The sequence below is a fragment of the Vombatus ursinus genome, unplaced genomic scaffold (assembly GCF_900497805.2).
Source record: "Vombatus ursinus unplaced genomic scaffold, bare-nosed wombat genome assembly UNPS02014946.1, whole genome shotgun sequence".
Lineage (NCBI taxonomy): Eukaryota > Metazoa > Chordata > Mammalia > Diprotodontia > Vombatidae > Vombatus > Vombatus ursinus.
This window is the reverse complement of record NW_020954724.1, coordinates 1,996,970-2,013,032: the sequence shown is the minus strand read 5'-3', so window position 1 is coordinate 2,013,032 and position 16,063 is coordinate 1,996,970. Positions and strand designations below refer to the sequence as shown.

General features: G+C 41.6%; 1 protein-coding gene across 5 annotated transcripts in view; it reads left to right on the top strand.

Moving 5' to 3' along the window:
- WNT2 (Wnt family member 2) overlaps nucleotides 1-9,809 on the top strand; it is a 74,525-nt gene extending 64,716 nt beyond the window's left edge. For 4 of the 5 annotated variants that reach the window (XM_027844992.1, XM_027844989.1, XM_027844991.1 and 1 more), the window contains exon 6: nucleotides 745-1,622. In XM_027844992.1, coding sequence (XP_027700793.1) covers nucleotides 745-974 — 230 coding nt within the window. In that variant the 3' untranslated portion in view covers nucleotides 975-1,622. Of the gene's footprint in view, nucleotides 1-744; nucleotides 1,623-9,742 lie in introns of those variants that run through there. The other variant, XM_027844990.1, reaches the window with a different exon arrangement.
- Nucleotides 9,810-16,063: the final 6,254 nt, after the last annotated feature.

Here is a 16,063-nt window from a genome sequence, read left to right as displayed (position 1 = left end):
AAAAAAAACATTGAGTTCTGACAATATTCATTTTTCATAACACATGAAATCTATAGTAATACTGTACAACAAATAAAATTCTTAAAACTAAAACTTTTTTTTAGCATTAATCTTACCTTCCACTGTGTCAGAAGGTGGTGTGAGGGCATTGTGCTTTGCAACAAATAGTTGCTTCATTAACCCCAAACTCACACCACCAGCAGCTGCAGACATTCCAGCATGAAGTTTATCTAACACCTTTATTTTCTCACTAAGCCATATCACTGACTTTACATGATTGTGCTTAGAGCCCAAAAGATATGCACTATACTTTGGGGGCATAATTGCCACATAAAACTTGAGTTTTAAAGGCAAATAATGAAAACAAAATTATTGTACATGGAACTCTTTGCAATGGTAGGATAAATAAGACCAGAGAAGTGCCTAGTAGGATACCATCTACTCCATACACTTGTGCGTGTCACACCAGTGCAAAATTGAAAATGGGGTTAATAATAAAATCATACAAGTGCTTGAAGTCACAAAAAGTAAATGCATGAGTGCTGAAGATTGCCTGCATTGATTTTATGACTTTTCCTCCTTCATTTCAGTCTCTGATTAGGTATATGATCTTAGCATCATAGATTTAGAGTCGGAAGGGACCTTACAGGTCACTTACAAGCATCATCAACCCCAGGCGGCGCTCCTATCATCATGCAAATTCCATCTCCCCTTTGTAATGAAGCTTCTGTGACTTCTTTCTAGGTTCCCTGGGTACTGCAGGTCGTGTGTGCAACCTGACCTCCCGTGGCATGGACAGCTGTGAGGTCATGTGCTGCGGAAGGGGCTACGACACATCCCGGGTCACTCGAATGACCAAATGTGAGTGTAAGTTCCATTGGTGCTGTGCTGTGCGCTGTCAGGACTGTTTGGAGGTGGTGGATGTGCACACGTGCAAAGCCCCCAAGAGTCCCGACTGGGTGGCACCCACATGACCCACGCATCAACCAGCTGCCTTTTCTCCCCTGGGACTCAATCTGATCTGCAGAGACACTGGACTTTGGGGTTCCCCTGCAGGGGAGCATGTTTCTAAAGTGTACGGCAGGCACTTTGACTCACCAGAAGCCACCTCTCCCTTCCTGGGTGCCTCCAGGACTGTGTAGTGCATATGAGTTATATCCTATTCTATTTACATTACTGGGTTGTAGCACTTCCCTGTAACATAGCTATGGAATATCATGAGGTCTTTTGTACTCTTGGGAGGGGTTTTTTTGTGGGGAGGTGGGGAAGAAGAGATAGAACTTGTCTTTGCACTACCCAAACTTCCCTCAAGAAGCTGACCAGGGAAGAAAGGCGTTCAAATGATGTTTCTCTGTCTTTCAACCGAATGCTCACAGCAAAGTGATCTCGTGAGAATTTCATACAACTTCCACTAAATTATCTCATAGTTCCTAGAAGGACCATAACAAGCTTTTTTACTTTGTTGTTTTTGGTCTGATCAAGAGATTTTAAGAGACGCCAGCATCATCTGGTAATTGGTAACTAACATGGTTTAAATACACGACAAATCTGAAATGTGTGTTTTCCCAAGGCCATTTGAATTCAGCATTAATACCCGGTTTAATAAAATGGGAGAAAGCTCATGCTGAGTGATATTTTAATTCGCTACTATAGCATACCTTAGGTGAGAAAATGAACATTTTATATTCAATGGAAAGATGCTGAAATTCCTGGGACATGAAAAACTCATATGGAAAGGGACTTCCTTCTTTCCCAATAAACATATACATAAGACCTGAAAACAATTAAGAGCAGTGTTTTCTGCTTCTCAGGTAAGATAATTACAGAAGACAAAGATTTCATGATTGAGCACCTGATGATGCTTCTGTACAGATGAGCCAGAAAAATGGGAATCAAATTCCTATTTGGTGTTTGCCATGTGAATCATGGAGTCTTATAACTGGAACAATTTGATAATGATTGCTCTTGGGATGACAGGGCCAGGAATGAAAATGCTGATGACAAGGTTTCCGTAACTAACCCAATAACTGCGAAAGCCTTGAGTATAAACAGATTGCTAAAGGGTGGCCCAAATGGTGTAAGGAGTGCCTCTGAGGACCAACAGTACTAAAAGTTCAGTTTTAACACCCATTGCATTTAATTTTAATCATGCTTTTTTGACGATTAGGAGATGATGTGGTCCTGACCTAAGGCAAATGACACATAGCCTTGCTTATAAACTCCATAACTATAATGTATTATATTGCAAAAATATGAGCTTTGAGAACTATATTAAAGTGGCTCAGCTGTAATTATGGGAATATTAGTATGCAAATTGTGGTCTCCTGCTTTGAGTTAAAAATGACATTTGCAGAAGATGACAAAGCTGACTGTTAAGCTAAATGAATGAGAAGTGAAATGAGTGAAAATATTCCTTGCTACCTCTGGCTATTAGATTCTTGTTCTAAGCATAATCTCCAGTACAGAAAATTAATTCTAGCAGTATACTATCAATATGTACACTGCAATAATTTTAAGAAATTATTGATTTAATCAGAATAAGTATTCCCTCCAGTTATTTCTTAAGGTGGTCTCTTCTAAGTCTTTCTCCTTCTTGATGTCTCCAATCCAACATTTATTAAGCATCTACTATATGCCAAGCACTATACTAAGCACTGGGGTTACAATTAATAAAAAGAAAGTCGTCCTTGTCATCAAGGAGCTCACAGTCTAAAAGGGAAAGACAACACACAAAAGGAGATAGGGAAGGGTGGAGGATGAGACACCAGAAGTATCTGGCATGGGGCCATCTTGTTCCATGGAGTTGAAACCAGGTAGGGCAGTAGATGCAAACTGGAGTGCTCTCTGTAGCATCTGACCTTGTAACCATTCTCGTCTCCTGGATGCTTTTTCTTCTTTGGATTTTCATGACACAGCTCTCTGCTGGTTCTCCACCTATATCTGTCTGACTGCTTCTTCTCAGTCTCCTTTGTCAGATCATGATCCACATCCCACCCCCTAAGTGTGGATGGACTCCAAGGCTCTATCCTGCGGCTCTCTTCTCTTCTCTCTCTACACCCTCTCTTGGTGAACTCATCGACTCCCGTGAGTTCAGCTATCAACTCTGTGTAGAAGATTCTTCTACTGATATTATTAGTCTCCTGAGCTCCATTATCTCATCACTGACTGCCTACATTTCAAACTGGTTGTCCTGTAGGCATTAAATTCAACATATCTAAAGTAAAACCCATTATCTTTCCCCCAAAACCCATTCCTCTTTCTAAAGTCCCTGTTTCTGTTAAGAGCACCAGAGATCACTCTAAGTCACTCATGTTCACAATCTGGTATCATCCTTGACTCCTTCTTCTCCCTCATCCCCTATGTCCAATCAGTCATCAAGTCTTGATATAACTTCCACAATATTTCTTATGCTAATTTCCTTTCTCTCTACTCACCTGGCCACCACCCTGATTCAGACCCTCATCACTTCTCATCTGAACTATTACAGTAGCCTCCAAATTGGCCTTGTTGCCTCCAGTTTCCCACCTCTCTGATCCATCCTCCACATAGCTGTCAAATTGTTCTACCTAAAGCACAGGACTCCCATGAGCAAGAAAATGCAGTGGTTCCCTTTACTTTGGGGATAAAATACAAACTCCTTTATTTGGCATATAAAGCACTTCACAATATGGCTACCTTTCTAGACTTGCTGCACATTACTATACTTCACATAGTTGATGTTCCACCCAAACTGTCCTCCTTAGTCATCCCCACATAGGTCATTCCACCTCCCATCTCCATGTGTTTGCACAAGCTGTCCCCTGTATCTGGAATGAACTTTCTCCTCACTTCTCCCTTCAACTTTCATGAGGTCTGTCCTGAGCCCCACATTTGCTAGTGTCCTTTCCCCCAAGAAATTATTTGTATTTTGTTTGCCTGTGTTTTATATTTTCTTACCTATGTCCATGTTGTTGGTTTTTTCCTCAATAGAAGGTTAGCTCCTTGAGGGCAGGGACCATTTTTGTCTTTGCATCCCCAGCATCTAGCACAGTGCTTGGCACATAATCAGTTCTCAATAAATGCTTATTGAATGAATGAATTGGTGAAGGTAGCAATTCCTCCATGCCCTACTGGATGGTCTTTGTAAGCTTCTGTGGACAAAAACAATTAATCATTGGTAGCTAACCTTCCAAGGGTAAGCCTGGCCAAACTTAATTAATCTAGAGCTAGACCTTTAATGACAGCCTTATTATATCCATCCTCAAACCTTTCAAACTTGGTAGGACCTTGCAAAGCTTGTGCATCATTGACACAGTCTTAGGTAATTCAGGTTCACCTCTGTGTCATGATAAAGCATTAGGACAGGGCAAAGAGAAGCTGCAAATGCATTTCTTTCTTATTACCCTGCTGCCAATCACTGACACTTTCTTCTTCCTTATTCTTTAATACTTTGGTACTTGACCTCTCCCCTTCCCTACTTTACAGCAGTTTTAGGGGATCACCAACAATAACAATTCCAGGAGCTCTCATCCATAAGGACCTTACCATTGCTGTGTTTAGTTGGCACTTTCTAACATTCTCGAAAATGGCAGGATTGAGCTCCGGCTGTGGTTGTACATTTGTCACCCCTGCTGCCAAGGAAACAGGCTGTCAGATCTCTTGAGCTACAGGAGTTTTGAGCTGCAGTGGGCTAAGCTGATTGGGTGTCCTCCCTAAATTTGGCATTAATGTGGTGAGTGCCTGGGAGGAGGGGAGCACCAGAGTGAAATGGTCCAGGTCCAAAATGGAAGAAGTCAAAGCTTCTATCTCAGTCAGAGTAGGATCAGACCTGTGAGTCTGAGGTGAGGTCTTACACTTCCAAACTTGGTGAGAGAGAAGAAGAAAAGGATGAAGGAGGAGACGAAGGAGGAAGAAGGAAAATGATGATGGCAGCAGGATTAAAGCAAATCTAGGTTGGCTATTTCAGAAAAATGTTAGTTATTGAGTGCAGTAAGCAGAAAGTGGACAGATTGCCTTGAGATAGCCTCCCTGAACTAAACATGGGTGTTCCATGGATGACACACATAGCCCAAGGAAAGTGTGACTGGGCCAATAGACAGTGATGGCACTTAGCCCCTGTGGATTTCTGTAAGGTTTGGCAGATAGGTGAGCCACTGATAACACATTAACATACTAACAACCGATCTTCAGAATCAAGGATTTCACTGAATTGAAAGTTCATTGGATTCTAGAACTTTAGAGCTGAAATAGACCTTATTTAGTCCAAATCTGTTATTTTCCTAAAAACAACAGCAGCACCAGCAACAACAACAACAGCCCTTGAAGGTCCTGAAGGACTATGATCTGTCTCTCTAAGACTTAGTTCTTTCCCCAGTAAAATTTCCAGTCACCTTATTTCATTCTAAGAAGCCATAGATTCTAAGAATGACTCATTGTTGTTCAGGATAATCACCTTAATATCTTGCCCTTTTTAGAAAATGCCTTTCTTTAAGATATGGCGCTAGTAGAGGCTATATAATTTTAGAGTCCAGTAGAAATCTATTGGAATTATTGTTTTCAGTTTTGCAAATCTTCATCCCAAAGGATTCCACAGAAATCCCTTAGCTTCTTAAGGGGTGACTTTTGTTTCCACTAAAATGCTTCATTCCTGGGGAAAGTGCCCAACTCTTCTGGTCCATAAAATCATCTGTAATATTGGTAATATTAAACCCAGACCAATGCTCTAACTGGGTGAAGAGCCTTTTGGATCCTGGCTCTCTCATCCAATATGTTAGCATCACCTTTTAAGTTATCTTCATCTCATCCACCCCAAGCAGCCATTCTATCCATTTTTTTGGTCCTCCTTTTTCTTTTTATGTAGCTTTAAAAAAAACCATTATTTTCCATGGCTTCTCTTGCCAGCCTCAGTTCATTATGAGATTTAGCACTATTGGTACTATTTTTAAGACCACTCCATGCTCTATTACTGGTCTTTGCTTCCATCTTCCATACCTATCTTTTTAAAATCTTAATTGGTTGGTGATTTCCCTGTTTTCCATCCTCATTAGAATTGTTTCCCTCTATGTTTTCAGAACTTCATTTTTGAGGGTTTCCTGTCCTTCAAAATGACTTCCCATGGTTCTATCCTTCCTTGGAACCCTTTGAAATCTGCTTTCCCAAAGTCTTGGGTACATCAGACTATGCTTCTATGTCCTGTATCACATACTCTTGGAGGGAGAGGTCATTTTACCCCAAGTTTCCTGTAATTGCCACCCCAATAACCAGTTCCTCTCTATTAATGAAAGTAAAATCCAATATAGCATGTCCTATTGTTGGTTCCTTCACCATTTGAAGGATAAAATTATTATTAAGACAAATCAAGAAGTCATTTATTACTTTGCTACTGGAAGAAAAAGAATCCTAGTAGATGTCTAGATAAATGAATGACCCCAAAAACTTCTACATCATCCATTGTGATCTATTTCCCAAACTTCTCATCAATTTCCCTTGTCTAGATAGTCTGTAGTTTACTCTGATGTCAAAATCACTTCTGGTTCTCCCTCCATTGACCTTCCCCAGATGCTCTCCACCATAGTTCCTTTCTCTAGTTCCTTACAAATATGCCTTTCTACTGCTACCTAGCCCCCACCCCCAATCTTTTCTCTGTCCTATTTCTCTTGAATAAAGTATACCCATCTAGAGTTATATTCATGACTTCATCCCATCCATATTCATGGGTTTCATCCCATCAAATCTCCATGATACCTATGAGGTCAAATTTGCCTTCTTGCATTAGGACTTCTAGTTCCTCTTTCTTTCACGTTGCCTAAACTTTAGACATTTGTGTATAGATTATTTGAACCTATGGGTTTTTAATATAGAATCTTTTCTTGAATATTTTTCTCCTGTTTACTTCTTAATGTCTCAACTATTATTCTTTGTTTACCGTAGCTACCTTCTATGGTATCTAGCTTGTTGAACAGACATAGTTAGTTTTCTCCCTCCTCATTCTTTTTAGTTTAAAGTGCTTTTGGTTAAATTTGCAAGACAGCCAGCAAATACATTCTTATTGGCCTTTGTTAGGTGCACTCCATCCCTGGCCAAGAATCTGCCATCTCTGTATTTTATGCTATGGTCTCACAACCTCTGAGGTAGCTAGGACAAGAATTATTATCCTCATTTTATACATGGAGATTATCAGACCCTGAGACATTAAGTTACTTGCCTGTGGAGGTATAGTAAATTGATGGAAGCTTTGGAACTATAGCCAAAATATCAAACCTCATTCCTTCTCCTGAGTTAAGAACTTCTCCTGAGGGCTTAAATTTCTAGTTCCTGAATCCTAGAAGGTGCTAGCAGGAAGAAGGCTGATGTCCTATAAGAAATACTCAGTTTCAATTGTGAGCCAGTGAGATTCCAAATTGGTATCATCTACATGCTGAAAAAGGGAGTTATGTCCCCAAATCTTTCTGTGTCTACACTGTGCTAAGAGAACCGGAGAGTGGAATATTATTTTATACTAACTCCTTACATGTTAGAGAAGGAGAACACTGGAAAATCATCTCTATATCGGGAAACAGGTTGTAGGCCAGGGCAGACAGGGATTATTTTGAACTCCTGATTTAGAGTTTAATATATTTGGGATGTGCCTCAGGCAACTCCCTAGGATTTATCTACTAAGTCAGAGATTCAGTGGACGGTGTTCCCCACCCATGCTGGATGAAATCATAGCTCCTTCCTGTATCCCTGTGATAATAGCTGACATTTCTGTAGCGTGGTTTTCAAGTTTGCAAATGTACTTTACATGCATTCTTTCACTTAAACTTCACAACAATCCGGTGACGTAGGCATTACAATTTTATCTTCCCACTTTATAGATGAGAACTCTGAAACGAAGAAAGGTTAAGTGACTTGCTTTGGGGCCAACCACCCAACATTATCCAACTAGTGGATGGCAGAAATGAGATTCACACCAAGGCCTTCCAAACTTCAAAATCCTATCAGCTCTACAATGCTGTCTTCCAAGATTCTGAAATGGGGCGGGGGGGGGGGGGGGAGGGGAAGGAAATCAGCATTTGTATAGTGCACACCATGTGTCAGGCACTGTGCCAAGTGCTTTACAGTTATCATCTCATTTGATCATCACTGAGAGATAGCGGCTACTATTATCCTCATTTTAGAATTGAGGCAGTCAGAACTTAGGTAACTTACGCAGGGTCATGTAGCTAGTAGATGTCTGAGACTGGATTTGAACTAGGTCCTCCTGACACCAGACCCAGCGCTCTGTCTGCTATGCCACCAGCTGCCTCTGTGCAGGAAACTCTTAATTATCTTTTCCTTTGGAAGGCAACTGCATCATAGATATGATAAAACATTTAAGTCATATAAATTCATTAATCTGGAACTGCCAACAATTCTATCACAGTGAAAACCTTTGAAAAAGAAAAAAAAGTTTTAGATGCTTGTTATACAATATTCAACACAACAAAATTCTGTAAGGCCTCTGGCAGTCATTTGGAATGTTCTAGCAAAAGATCTTGCTGATGTTTGGCCTAGACAATGTGAGTTTACCTTACCTCCCTAATGATGTTTTTCTCATGCAAATTATTACTTTATATTCCCTAGATACCCACTACCTGACAGCCAGAGGGGCAAAGTCACAGGCAGCAATTAGAAGCCAGCCTGGGATTAAACATTAGCCATGGAAAATCCACAAACTATGGAAAATTAAGAGCTAATTATAGTCATAATGGAGATGATAACAATGTTGAATTTCAGTTTACCTGGAGCCCAATTCATTTTACGGTTCTGTCAGGTGACAGTGGAGGTGCATTATCTCTCTTAAGGCACTAAAACTTTCCAGTTATGGCATCCTAAAGGGAACTCTACTCTTCTTAAAAAAGTTACTTTTTCCCCTAAAGTTACCTTTGTGACCTAAAGTCCCTGGCATACTATCCAGAAGTGTTGTAAGGATAAAAATCTTTGCATATTATCCCTAAGTGCAGTAAGGACCAGAATTTCCAATAATATTTCTTCATAGGGATTGTGCGCTTTTCCAGACTCCCACCTGTTCTAGCTCAGGATCATGTACATTTTAGAAGGAGTACAGGCCCAGGTGCCTGAAGACCTGAGTTCAAATTCAGAATTCCCATTCAGGGATTTTCTCTAGTAATACAGGTCATCACCTCCTTTGCAACATGCAGTCTTAGCTACTTTTGCCACTGACATGTTAAGTGACTTGCATAGGGTCACAGCAGTACATGTCAGAGGTAGGACTCTAACCCATATCAAATGAGATAGTATATGCAAAGCAATTTGCCAACTATAAATGCTATGAAATGGTAGCTGTTAGATCCATGATTCAATAATACTGAAAAAATAGAGGTATTATACAGACTCCCAAGTGGACCAGAAGGCATCTTTTGTGTCTGTCCATTGTGTTTCAGGCTGGGTATCCTCATCTCTAAAAGCAGAAATCAAACATTTGTATGCTGAAGCTCACTGACTCTGAAACTACAGTTTTGCTAAATTGCCATAGACATCTTGGGATGGTGCTTAGAAAGACATATCCGCTAGTGTGAACTGGCAAGTGAGACAGGCTCATTTTGACTTTCCACCTACCTGAATAGAGAAAAAGTTCACTCATCAGTGTTAATACTTGCTCAACATAGCAGGGGGTGGGTGAGATTCTCGAGAAGTCTCAGTTATTCCATTTACGATTTTCATTTCTAACTTTTCTTGCTTCCTCATATGAACGTGGACTCCTGGTTCCTGACACCTCCAGCTCTCACCCAGTGGACACTGTAAATGTCATCATAATGGATATAAAGAGTATGATTGTTGTCTGCAAGACCATATTTTTCTGTGAAACTGAAACACAATAAAAAAGGAGATAGATTTTCAATGTTAACTCTGTATTTCAAACTTTTAATAGTATCTCTATATCCTAAGTTTGTGAAGACGTCATGGAGCTTATATTTCTGACCCCATCAAAGGCCACGCCTAGAGGTGCCTAGACAAATTAGTAACTAGGCTGTTTGTAAAGTCTTCCAGAGATGGCAGGTAATTACCATACTTGCTCATGTTTTTCCTGTGAGTGTGTGTGTGTGTGTGTGTGTGTGTGTGTGAGAGAGAGAGAGAGAGAGAGAGAGAGAGAGAGAGAGAGAGAGAGAGAGAGGATTGAAATATTATCCCAAGTTCCATTCAGTATTTTTTAGGGATTACACTGAGAAGCAACAGCATAGTGGATAGAATGCTGGTCTTGAAGCCAGGAACATCTGGGTTCAAGCCCTGCCTCTGATACATACTGATTGTGTGACCCTGGGCACAGGGTCTAGGAAGTTCTCCAAGATTTTAGGTTGCAGAGAAAGTGCCACCATACATGAGGAAACATAAGAGTTTCCTCACCCTATACCAATGAAATCAAAAGTCTAGTCCCCATGCCCTACATTGTTTAAATTCTTCTAATTAAGTGCTACAGCGCACTGCCTTCACTTCTCACCACCTGCTCATTTCTTCATCCTTTGTGGTCTGACTTCAGACTTCACCATTCTAAGGAAACTCTACGCAAAAATCCAGGGGTCTTTTCTCAGTCTTCATCCTATTTGATCTCTCTGCAATTTTTGACACCCTTGACTTTCCACCTAAGCACTCTCTCTTCTCTTAGCTTCCACGGCACTGCTTTCTCCTAGCTCTCCTGACACCTGCTTGACTAATCGTCCTCGGCCCCCTGTGCTGGATCATCATCTGTATCTGCCGCCTTTTAGATTGCTAGCTTTCCCCAAAGCTCAGTCCTGAGCTCTGCCCTCCCCTATCTCTCCATGCCCCTCTCTTCCTTCCCTTCCCCTCCCTCCCCTCTCCTTTCGACTGAAGTATCATCTTTACAGATTATTCCCCAGTCAATATATCCAGCCTTCATCTCTCCCCTGAACTGCAGCCACACTCAGCTTCCTACTGGGTATCTTCTCTAGGGTGCCCTTGTTGGCCACTCAGATACATGCCCAAAACACAACTTCCCTCGCTCCTCCCCTTCTCCTTAAACTTACCCCTCCTCCAAACTTCTCTATTTCCATTGAAGTTGCCTCCCGGCATCTCTTCCAGATATCCATATTTGTAACTGCAGAGATGACCCTTGACATTTCTTCTTCCTGGCCGTTCATATCGAGCCTTATGTATTCTATCTCCACAACATCCCCTTCTCTCCATACCTGAAACTGCCGCCCATTTCAGGGCCTCATCACCTCTGTCCTGAATTATTCCAACACAGTCACCTCCCTTTCCAGTCTGTCCTCCACGTAGATGCCAAAATAATCTTCTTTAGGCACCAGTCTCATCTCACTATCTCATTCCCCTACTTAAAGATCATTCATGGCTCCCCCCTGCCTATAAGAAAAAATACAAATACTTTAACCTAATATTTAAAGCTCTCCACAATTTTGTTACCACCTATGTTTTTATTCTTCTTTATACTACTTCCCTTCATTAATTTTATGTTCCAGCCAAACTAACACTCTCTCTCTCTCTCTCTCTCTCTCTCTCTCTCTCCTCTGCTCTCCTCTCCCCTTCCTCTTTCTCTCTTTTCCCCTCTTTTCTCTCTCCCTCTCTCCCCCCTTCTCTCTCCCTCTTCCTTTCCCTCTTTCCTTCCTTCTTCCCTCCCTCCTTCCTCAAATTACTTTTTATTCATTTCTCTGTGTACACCCCAAGTGTCTGTTGTGTCCCTCCTTACTACAATGTGAGCTCTTTAAAGGCAGAGAGCTTTTCCACTTTTTTCCTGTATCCAATACCTAGCACAATGCCTTGTACATAGTGGGCACTTAATAAATGTTGGTTGTTGACCTGAAATGAAGAAGAAGGTTACCCAGTCAGTGATGGTCGTTGTCCCACGGACATTCTAGGGCTTCACAAGCTTCACATGTGTGACATAAAGGTGGTTAGTGTGACATAAAGGTGGTTAATGTGACCCAGCCATAAATTTGGAGTCAGAATCCTGGCTCCGCTGTTTACTAACTGTGTGGCTCAGGATGCAATCAGGAACTCTTACCCTCAAGTTAAGATAAGTTTTTCTGGGGGGAGGGGGAGTTCATCAGCTAAGACGAGGAAGAAAATACATCCTTATTTTCACTAAAATCCAACATTTTCTTCAATTACTTAAAAACATGATTCTGAGGAGGGCTCAATAGACTTCACCAGGCTGCCAAAGGGATTTATGACACGTGAAAAAAAAAAGGTTAAAACCCCCTGAATCTTGATGATCTTTCATGTCCAGTCCAGCTCTGTTTCCAATGACCCACCCAAAAGTTTGATGTGTTTTTTAAAATAAAATTCTATATTTCTTATGTCAGAATTTTGATGAAGGGTGGAAGTCCCCCTACTCTGATCACTGGTCTTTGGTTTTCCCCCCAGTGGTCCATAGATTCCCATTTCAAATAGTATTACAGTCTTTTCCTAAGTTTCACAAATCTCAAAGCAAACGTAGTTCAGATAATTAAACAAACAAGGACACCTCCAGAGTTCAGCTCAGGCAGAATGTCTCAGACTGATGAATACGACAGGAGGCAGGGAGCTTCGGAAACCCCAGCTGCGAATGCTTAGGGGCTTCATATTACAGGTGGAGGTCGAAGGCTTTCAGGAGAAATAGCAGGAAATAGAGAAAAGCTAATTAGAATCAGAGGGTCCCAAAGTCAACATGCCCATGTCAGCTTTGGCCTCCGCTCCTTAATCATTATTCTCTGCTAGTCATGGAGCCTTCGTGAGTGGCTCCAAAGGCTGAGTCTTCTTTGCCAATCCTTGTTTAATCAAGACAAATATTCCTAGCCTAAATGCAAGTCATCTCTAGAAGGGTCATGGCTTTTTTTTTTCTTCTCTCTTTTACAACCCGAATGAGAAAGGAAATGGGAGTGTCATTTTCCTATACATTGCTGTAACTATAAACAATGCCTTATCTTCTTAGCAACTATCATAAAACATTAAGTATTTAAAATATTTACACCAGCCCTTGGAGATTTTCCTCACAGGGTTTTTGGGAGGCTCAAGTAAGATAATGTATACAAAGTGCTTTGCCAACTTGAAAAGCACTCTGGAAATGTCAGTTATCATTATTAGACATAAAACTTTCCTATGGACAATTGTAATAGACTCGTTGCTCTCCCTCCTCGCAGGCCCTCCCTTCTCCAATCCCACACAAAATGACAAAAGGACAGGATAGGTCTGACAGTATCACTTCCCTGCCAGGACACCTTTGGTGTCACTCTCTATTGACTATGGGTTAATATGCAAACTCCCCTACCTGTCATTTAAGTCCCTCCTTGCTGGGGGATGTACTTTTCCAATCTTAGTTCATATCATTCCCTTTCACATACTTTAAGTTTCAGGCAAAGTAGACTTTGAGATGTTTTCCAACCTTAATGCTCCCTCTCCCATGCTGGGGCAGCTAAGTGGCTCCATAGTGCACAGAGTTCCCCGCCTGGAGTCAAGAGGACTCATTTTCCTAAGTTCAAATCTGGCCTCAGACACTTACTAGCTGGGTGACCCTGGGCAAGTCACTTAACTCTGTTTGCCTCAGTTTCCTCATCAGGAAAAATGAGCTGGAGAAGGAAATGGCAAACCCCTCCAGTATCTTCGCCAAGAAAACCCCAAATGGGGTCTTAAAGAGTCAGACACGTCTGAAACAACAATAGCAACAATATCTCTTTGAATTTGCACAAGTCACTCCCTATCCCTGCAATGGACTGCCTTCTTAACTCACCCTCTCAGAATCTTGAGCTTCCTCAACTTACATCCCACCTTCTCCATGGAGAATTCCCTGATCCTTCCAGTTTTCAACCACTCTTCCTTTCCTTGGGTTTACTTCGTTGGGTACAGCTTTGTCTCCTCTCTCAAGGGACTCCTTGAAAGCATGAACTGTTGAACTGTTTCTGTTTGTGACTTTATATCCTAGCCCTAGGACAGTGTCTTGTGTGTGTGTATATGTATGTATGCATGTTTGTATATGTGCATTCACACACATATAGCAAGTTCATAATCAATGTTTGTTGTACTAAATTGAAAATGTCATCTGTGATATAGAGTAGAGATGCTCTTTGCACAAAAGAGCTTCTGTTCCTGGACTCCTATCAGCCAGGTTCAGTACTAGGTAAGGCTTTCCAAAAGAGATCAGGTTTTCCTCACATCCTCTGTTTTGTTACACCTCTACTCCAGAGTTCTGGAAAAAATCTCTAAAACAAATTCTAGGTACAAGTCATGTCTATTGTTTCTCCTAAAAGAGATAAACAGGATCCCTTCTAGAAAAGGTATTCAATATATAAAGCAGTTATCAGATATGAGTCAGTTGGGGTAGCTTAGTGGGCACAGTAGATAGAGTGCTGGGCCTGGAGTCAGGAAGACTCATCTTCCTGAGTTCAAATCTGGCCTCAGACACTTACTAGATGTGTGACCCCAGGCAGGTCACTTAAACCCTGTCTGCCTCAGTTTCCTCATCTATAAAATGAGCTGGAGAACAAAATGGCAACCCACTCTAGTATCTTTGCCAAGAAAACCCCAAATGGGGTCACAAAGAGTCAGACACAACTGAAACAACTTAACAACAACATAGATCAGCTATTTACAGAAGACTCACAAATCATTAACAAATATTTAAAATGTGAAATAATAACCCAGCTCACGAGAACCCCCAGGTCCTTAGACCAGCCAGGACATGGCTTGCTGTAGACTGTCTTGCCAGTGGTGCTTTTTCTCCTTCTCCAAGAAGTCATGCTGCTTTAGGAATCATCTGCTGGATAGCCAGTACCAACTCAGGTGTCCTGACCTCTTGGACTCACAAAATTGCTGCTTGAGCTGGAAACTTCCATTTCTCAGGCTCACCGTCTGGTGACGTGGGCTCAGAGAAAGACCCACCAAACTGAAAAGATAGCCAGGGACTTGTGGTCCAGGCTCATGGTTAGCTGGGCGATCACATCTGGCTTTCAGATGCATGTTGTCATCATTGCTGCTTGAGGTGGGGGAGAGACACCCCAACCTACCAACTAAAAGTGGAAGAGAGAGCCTGGCAGAGATCCACACAATATACTGAAAAGGGAGGGAGGTAAAACCTTTCTAAAGATCTTTTGTATTTTGTTTTGATTTTGTTTTTTTTTTAGGAAGCGTGGGAGTTAGGTGACTTGCCCAGGGTCACATAGCTAGCTCGTAAGTGTCTGAGGCCGGATTTGAACTGAGGTCCTCTTGACTGCAGGGCCAGTGCTCTATCCACTGCACCATCTAGCTGCCTCCTCTAAAGATCTTTTGGCCTGCTGAGAGGGTGGTGCTTCCTAGCAAAGTCACCAATCACCCTCATCACCCAAGGGACCAAAGAAGGGCTGAAGGACCAGCCAGGAGCATTGGTTGCATATTCTTTAATGAGGGGCCAGATCATATATCCAGTTTCATGGAAAGGTCTTAAGTCCAGCAAATCAAGGGGTCTCTCCCGTTACCACCCATTACAGAGGAAAACCATAACTTTAAGCTTATTTGTTGTTCTTATTGAGTTGTGTCTCTCTTCATGATGCCAGTACTGTCCATGGGGTTTTCTTGGCAAAGATACTGGAAGGTTTGCCATTTCCTTCTCCAGTGGATTAAGGTAAACAGAGGTTAAGTGACTTCTCCAGGGTCACACTGCTAGCAAGTAGCTGAGGCTGGATTTGAACTCAGGTCTTCCTGACTCCAGGCCCAAAACTCTTATTTACCGAGCTACTTACCTGCCTTATTTCTATTGACTCTATTTCTATTGGCCCTCTATAGACTGAATGGTCATGTTATATTTAGAGAGCCCTGAAAAGGAGGAATCAGAGAATGTTGGCGCTGGCAGGTACCATTTGTGGGCCAAGTTCTTCAATTTACTGTTGAGAAAACTGGAGAAAAGCATTTCTAGTTGGGTCCACAGGGTCCTATGTTGGACCTACAGGTTTCTTTTAATGGCCTTGGAACTTTTTCACCAAAGGAGGAGCTTTTATCTCCCTCAATCTATAACACAGGATTTGACTGCCAAGAGGGCAATTTGTCTGGTAGCCTTCAGGGTAATCTACACTTTCTGCTTTGAGGAAACAATCCACAATTAAAGATTAAAGCTGAAATT